The sequence below is a fragment of the Tupaia chinensis genome, unplaced genomic scaffold (genome assembly GCF_000334495.1).
Source record: "Tupaia chinensis unplaced genomic scaffold, TupChi_1.0 Scaffold000323_1, whole genome shotgun sequence".
Classification (NCBI taxonomy): Eukaryota; Metazoa; Chordata; class Mammalia; order Scandentia; family Tupaiidae; genus Tupaia; species Tupaia belangeri.
Genome location: NW_006159817.1, coordinates 1,419,502 through 1,426,449, shown reverse-complemented (window position 1 = coordinate 1,426,449; position 6,948 = coordinate 1,419,502). Strand labels below are relative to the sequence as shown.

At 50.9% G+C, this 6,948-nt stretch overlaps 1 protein-coding gene across 2 annotated transcripts in view; it reads right to left on the bottom strand.

The window, feature by feature from the left end:
* The window catches only part of DRC10 (dynein regulatory complex subunit 10), a 22,910-nt gene that overhangs the window by 5,169 nt on the left and 10,793 nt on the right, over positions 1-6,948 (bottom strand). For both annotated transcript variants that reach the window (XM_006151688.3, XM_006151689.3), the window contains exons 2-3: positions 2,888-3,684; positions 930-1,163 (exon numbers count right to left, since the gene is read on the bottom strand). In XM_006151688.3, coding sequence (XP_006151750.2) covers positions 930-1,163; positions 2,888-3,619 — 966 coding nt within the window. In that variant the 5' untranslated portion in view covers positions 3,620-3,684. The remainder of the gene's footprint in view (positions 1-929; positions 1,164-2,887; positions 3,685-6,948) is intronic.

Sequence of the window (6,948 nt, the reverse complement as noted above, 5' to 3'; positions counted from 1 at the left end):
CAGAGACAGAAAGCAAGAAATCACCCCCCAGGGGGGATGGCCACACTGCAATCCCTTCGGTTGGGTTTTTCTTCAATGATTTAAATAGCTTTTTAAATTTGTTGACTGTTGGGACCAGCAGATGGTGTAATAGTTATGTCATTGAACTCCCACCTGGCTGACCGTGGTTCCAGTCCTGGACCCGGTGGCTTGAAACTCTTTTATTGATTTTTTTTTTTGAGAGATTTTTGCTATAGGGCACATGTGCTCACCAGAAAGACAGAGAGAGACAGAGAGACAGAAAATGAGAAATCCCCCCGCAGGGGGGATGGCCACACCGCAATCCCTTCTCCTCCATTCTCCTCTCAGGATCTTGGGCACGCACGCACACATGCCCGGTGTGAGTTTAAGCCACCGGGTCTGAGACTTGATCCGCGGTCGACTACATGGGAGTCCAGTGACATAGCCATTACGCCAGCTGCGGGTCCCTAGACTGGAAATATTTAAAGCGGTGCCGTTTGTGAGAAGTTTGGAAGCTAGCTACGCCTGGGCTAGGCACGGCTGGGAGGAAGGTAGAGAAGGGATGCTCACCAAGCACCAGTCATGCTCTGCTCTCAGCTCATTTGATCCACACGAGGACCCATTCAGACCTATTTTCTCATTTTCATTTTGAGATGTGCAAACAGGCTCGGAGGGAACTGAGCACGTGCCGAGGTCCAAGTGCCGCGCACTTCCGTTGCACGGCACCTGACAGGGTGGGGGTCACCATCCCTGTGGGGGCAGGGAGTTGAGGAACTTGTCCAGGGTCACTGAGAAGGGAACCCAGGCTCTCTGACCCCAGCCCCCAGGCTCAGCTGCCCCAGCTCCTCACCCTGCCCAGCACTGGGCCTCCCAGGAGTAAGGGAACCGTCCCGCGCCCACTCGCGGCCCCTGTCTCTGCCCGGGTGTACCTTCCTCAGCGCCTGCTCGGCCTCGCGGTTCTCCATGACCAGGTTGTGGTACTGGGAGCGCAGCAGCTGGATCTCCTGCTGGATCTTGGCCACCCTGGCCTGTGAGGCTCGGAAGTCCGCCTTCTGCTGCTTCTCGGCCTCCTGCTTGGTGCGGATGAGGTTGTTCTCCGAGAACCTGAGCACCTGGTGCAGGTGGTTTTTCAGTTCCTGGATCACAAAGTTCTCCTTCTCCACCTGGGTCGGGAAGAGGCAGGGCTCGGTGAGTACCTGCATGACTACGGCCTGTCACAGGGACAGCCATGACCGCACCCTCCCCAGATCCTACCTCCTACCCCAGTGGGGGAAGCTGAGGCTCAGGAGGTGGAGCCATTGGGGGTACACAGCTGAGCAGGGATCAGAAGCCAGGTCTGTCTGACCTAGAGCCCTTGTTCTTTTTTTCTTTTTTTTCTTTTTTCCTTAGATTTTTGCTATAGGGTGCATGGACTTGCCAGAGAGACAGAAAGCGAGAAATTAACGCCCCCATTCCTGACCCAGGGCGGATGGCCACACTCCAATCCTTTCTCGTCCATTCTCCTCTCGGGATCTTCGGCACGCATGCATACGTGCCTGGCGTGAGTTTAAACCACCAGGTCTGGGACTTGAACCTCCGGTTGACCATATGGGAGTTCAGTGATGTAACCATTACGCCATCTTCTGGCTCCAAGGAGCCCTTGTCCTTGGGCACCACTTTCTATTTCCTGGCATGAGTGAGGGGCACAGGAGAGGTCTGGGACAGCAGGGACGCTCCCACCCAGGGCATAGCGGGGCAGGGCTTGGCTGGCAAAGGCCCTGGCATGACAGGGGAAGATAAGCCACCATGCCTCTCTCGCGGCCACATTTGCAAGATGACGAAGAAAGAAGGAACGCCCGTGCCAAAAAGGGCCACAACCACGTGACCTATTTGCTGCATGAACCGCGACTGATGCGTCCCCAAGTACAAGGCTATTGAGTAGTTTGTCATTGGGGGCCAGCAGGTGGCTTTATGGTTAAGGTGCTGGACTCCCCCATGGCTGGCTGTGGTTTGAGTCCTGGACCTGGCAGGTTGAAACTCATGCAGGGCGTGTGCGCGTGTGTGCCCAAAATCCTGAGAGAAGAATATACGAGAATGCTTTGCCACATGGTCATTCCCCCCACTCCCCCGGGGAGTGATTTCTGACTTTTTCTCTGTGTCTCCGGCAAGCGCATGAACCCTATAACAAGAACAACAAAAAACCCCCTCCTCCAGGGATCTTGGGCATGCACGCACATGTACACATGCATCAAGAGTTCCAAGTCGGGGACCAGCAGTTAGCGTAATAGCTATGTCGCTGGACTCCCATGTAGTTGACCGCGGTTCAAGTCCCGGACCCGGTGGCTTAAACTCACACTGGGTATGTGTGCGTGCATGCCCAAGATCCCAAGAGGAGAACGGAGGAGAAGGGATTCCGCCGTGGCCATCCCCCTGGAGGGTGATTTCTCACTTTCTGTTTCTCTCTGTCTTTCTGGTGAGCACATGTGCCCTATAGCAAAAAGCTCTAAAAAAAATTTAATAAAAGAGTTTCGGGTACCAGCAGGTGGTGTGGTGGTGGTTAAGGTGCTGGACACTCCCACATGGCCGACCATGGATCAAGTCCCAGATCTGGTGGCTTGCTGTGTGTGTGTGGGGGGGTCAAATTAAAATAAATGAATGAATAAATAAAATGAAATAATTATTAAAAAAAAAATCTAATAGAAGAGTTTCAAGCCACCGGGTCGAGGACTGGAACCACAGTCAGCCAGGTGGGAGTCCAGTGACGTAACCACTACACCATCTGCTGGTCCCAACAGTCGACAAATTGAAAAAGCTATTTAAATCACTGAAGAAAAACCCAACCACCAAAATCCTTGGGCCAGCATGCGCATGGCCCTTCCACGGCGCGACCAGGGCCACGAAGCTGTACCTCGGCGTCCCTGTTCTTCACGCGTGCTGCCAGTTCGTGTTCAAGAGTATTGATGAGATCCTGGTTCCTCATGGTTCGTCTGGTGATTTCCTGTATGAACTGGGCCTTATCCCTGGCCTCCATGGGACTGGTGAGTAGCTTCTCAAACAGGAAACCCCGGAGTTCCATCAGGCTGGCGATAAAACGCTGGGCTTCGGGAGTCCTGTCTGGCGCCTGCTTCTGCAGGACCCTGGTGGCCTGGGGGTTATTGAGCAGGAGCCTCAGGATGTTCTTGGTGGAATCTCTGATCTCCTGCATGAGGGGCCCGAGGCTGGATCTCTGCAGCTCTATGGAGAAGAGGCGGTCCCTGAGCCACCCTTCCTCCTCGGCCTCCTCCTGTGACTGCACCTGCTTCTCTTGCTCCTTCAGGTAGTCGATGTTCTCCAGGAAGATCTGACAGAGGTCTGCGTGCTCCCTCAGGGCCCTTATGGTGTCCTCTCCCAGCTCGCCCGCCAGCTTCTCCAGATTGGATGCCACATGCGACAGTAAGGTCACCAGCTCCACCTTGTGGATGGCCTCGTCCAGTACGGACATGATCCTCTTGGTCTCGATGGTGGTGAGCTTGGTCTTGGAGGGGGCCGAGGGCTGCAGCGGATCAGCTGGCTTTTTGGAGAGCTCTGTCTTCAGCCTGACCCTGTCCGTGGCGGGGCTCTGGTAGAACGGGGCCACCGCCGTGAGGACATGTAAAGCCATGTTGGGAGGAGCCTTCTTGGCCTTGGAAATGGAGACGGTGGTTGACCGTCTGGGCCTGGGACAACCTGAGACAGGAAGGAGCAGAAGTTAGCGTAACCACGCTGACATCCATGTGGTTACAGTGAGCATCCCAGCCACAAGGGCTGATGCCAGGAGCCCATGGTGGGTGCTCTGCAGCTTTTACCCAGATCTTTTTTTATATTAAATTTTATTATTTTTGCTATCAGGTGCCTGTGCTCGCCAGACAGGTGGACAGAGACAGAGAAAGTGAGAATCACTCTCCCCCGGGGGGATGGCCACACCACAATCCCTTCTCCTCTACTCTTCTCTTGGGATTATGGACATGCACGCACACACACCCAGTGTGAGTTTCAAGGTGCTGAGTCCGGGACTCGAACTGTGGTTGGCCATATGGGAAGCCAGTAAGCCAGTACCTTAACCACTATGCCACCTGCTGGGCCCTTTACCCAGGGCTTTTAACTAGAGCTTTGTGACCAGATTAGAGCCACTAGGGTTGAAGGAACAAGTGTGGAGGGGAGTCTCAAGCATGCCAGTCAAGTAGAGACCAATCAGGAAAACAGACGCTGTTCTAAGGAGTTAAATCCAGGGAACTGGCCTAGCCACAGTGTTGGAGAAGTCGGCTGTGAAGTATTGGAGCCATATGGGAAGGCCTGGGGTTCGAATCCCGGGTGGACCTGAACGTGCTGGGTGTGCCTGGCTGGCTAGAAAACTAGAGGGAGGATCCTACCATGGCAAGACCCTTGTCAGGGGTCCCTGTCTCTGTCTCTCTCATTCGTTCATAAATAAGTAAACTTTAACTGCAGAGAACTGATTATACTGGCGGCAGAAGAGGTGAGAGGCCACCCAGGGAAGGGAAAGCTAGCCAATGATATTTTTTTCTTTTGTCTTTTTTTTTTAGAGAGATATTTTTGCTATGAGGTATGTGCACTTGCCAGAAAGACAGAGAGACAGAAAGAGAGAAATCACCCCCGAGGGGGGATGGCCGTGCTACAATCCCTTCTCCTTCATTCTCCTCTCGGGATTTTGGGCATGCACGCACAAGCACCTGATGTGTGAATTTCAAGCCTTCCGATCCAAGACTCAAACCCTGGTTGGCCATGTGGGAGTCCAGCAACGTAATCGTTAACTTCATCTGCTGGTCCCAAGCCACCCAGTAATTTCTAATAGCAGGAAGACACCAACCACATTGGAGTCCAGGGGACGCTTGAACCACAGCCATGACCACCCAAAGGAAACGCAGCCCAAAGCAGTGAGGTGGGGAGAAATACCCTGGTTTCTCTCATCCCCCTTCCTCCAGTCTAAAGGCAGTGTCTCTCCTTGGCCAAAACCAGTAGGAAGCCCCTGTTGAGGGAGCCTGGGTGGTGCATTCTCTCTCTCTTTTAAAAGAACTATTTTATTTATTTATTTATTTATTTATTTTGGAGAGGTTTTTTGCTATAGGGCATGTGCACTTGCCAGAAAGACAGAGAGACAAAAAGCGAGAAATCACCCCTTGTCCCGGGGGTATGGCCATGCTGCAATCCCTTCTGCATTCTCCTCTCAGGATCTTGGGCACGCACACACATGTGCCCAGCATGAGCTTAAGCCACCGGGTCCGGGACTCGAATCAAGGTCAACTACATGGGAGTCCAGCGACATAGCCATTGCGCCACCGGGTCCTCGAATCAAGGTCAACTACATGGGAGTCCAGCGACATAGCCATTGCGCCAACTGCTGGTCCCAATTAAACTTTATTTATTTATTTTAATTTGACCATGGAGAGAGAGAGAGAGAGAGAGAAAGTAAGAAAGCAAGCCACCAGGTCTAGGCCTTGAACTGCGGTCAACCACGTGGGAATTGAGCGCCCTTAACCACCATGCCACCTGCTGACCTCTGAGGTGCACTCTCTCTCTCTCTCTTTTTTTTAAAGATTTTATGTAACTTTATTTATTTGTTTAAATTTGACCAGAGAGGGAGAGGGAGAGAGGAGAGAGAGAGAGAGAAAGAGAGAGAAAGTAAGAAAGCAAGCTACCAGGTCCAGGACTCGAACCATGGTCAGCCATGTGGTAGTCCAGCGCCCTTAACCACCACACCACCTGCTAGCCCTGGTGCATTCTATTTCACCACACATACTTCCTGCTTTCTAGTCAATCTTGTGTGTTCCTTAGGTTTCTCCGGACATGAAAGTTTCGGGGACAGCCATGGAGCTTCTGTGGCCTCTCTGAGGATGAAGGATCTTTGCCCCACAGCCACAGGATCAATGTGAGCAAAGTACTGAATGAATGCACTTCTCCGCATGACCCGCAAAGCTCTCAGGCATAAATCAAAACAAGCCTATTCTTCAGAGATCTGGGGCTGGAAATGCAACGTTGTATAAAATGCTTCCCATTTGCTTACAGCCAAATTACCTCTTTAGCTTTAAAGGGCAAGCTTGTTTTATTTGATTATAAAGACATCCCATCAGCTCCTGACAGCTCATTTGGGTGAACAAGAAAAAGCCCGAGGAAACTGGGGGGTCAGGGGGAGTGTATCTGACTCAGATGACAAAGATCACTGGGGACTCTCTTGTCCTTGACTTCTAATATGATCATTTCATGTCCTTGTTAATGCCACCCACCTTAATATTTAAATCGTTTCCAACGGGGAGCCTCACCTTTTGAAATTCCTGTCCTGAGAGTGAAGCGAGATTGTTAATAGATGGGGGGGGACTTTAATTGGATCTTTTCTGTATTTGTCACTAATTCAACTGATGAACTTTATACATGGAAATATATCTTTATCATGCAAATTATATGTCGCCTTCATTCAAATAGGTTTGTTAGGTATGTTATTATTTTCACTCTCAGAACATTTTGGGGAAAAAAAATTGAGCTAAATTATATTTTCTCTACTGGAGAGAAAAAGAGGAAAGAAAACCCAACAGCTGTGACTACCCTACAAATCCATCGTTGGTACAAGGAAAGTGAGAGGGCGTTAAAAAATAAAACAAAGGGACCAGCAGGTGGCGTAGTGGTTAAAGTGCTGGACTCCCACAATTGCCCATCACAATTTGAGTCCCAAATCCAGCGGCTTGAAACTCACGCTGGGCGTGTGTACGTGTGCTCAAGATCTCGAGAGGAGAATGGAGGAGAAGGGATTGCCATGTGGCCATCGCCCCTGGGGGGGGGTGATTACTCACTTTCTCTCTGTCTCTCTGGCTAGCACACATGTCCTATAACAAAAATTTCTTAAAGAACAAAACAGAAAAGAATGCGAATCTCACTTTAAGATGTGCCATTTTATTTATTTATTTATTTTTAAAATTAAAAAAATTATTATTTATTTAATTT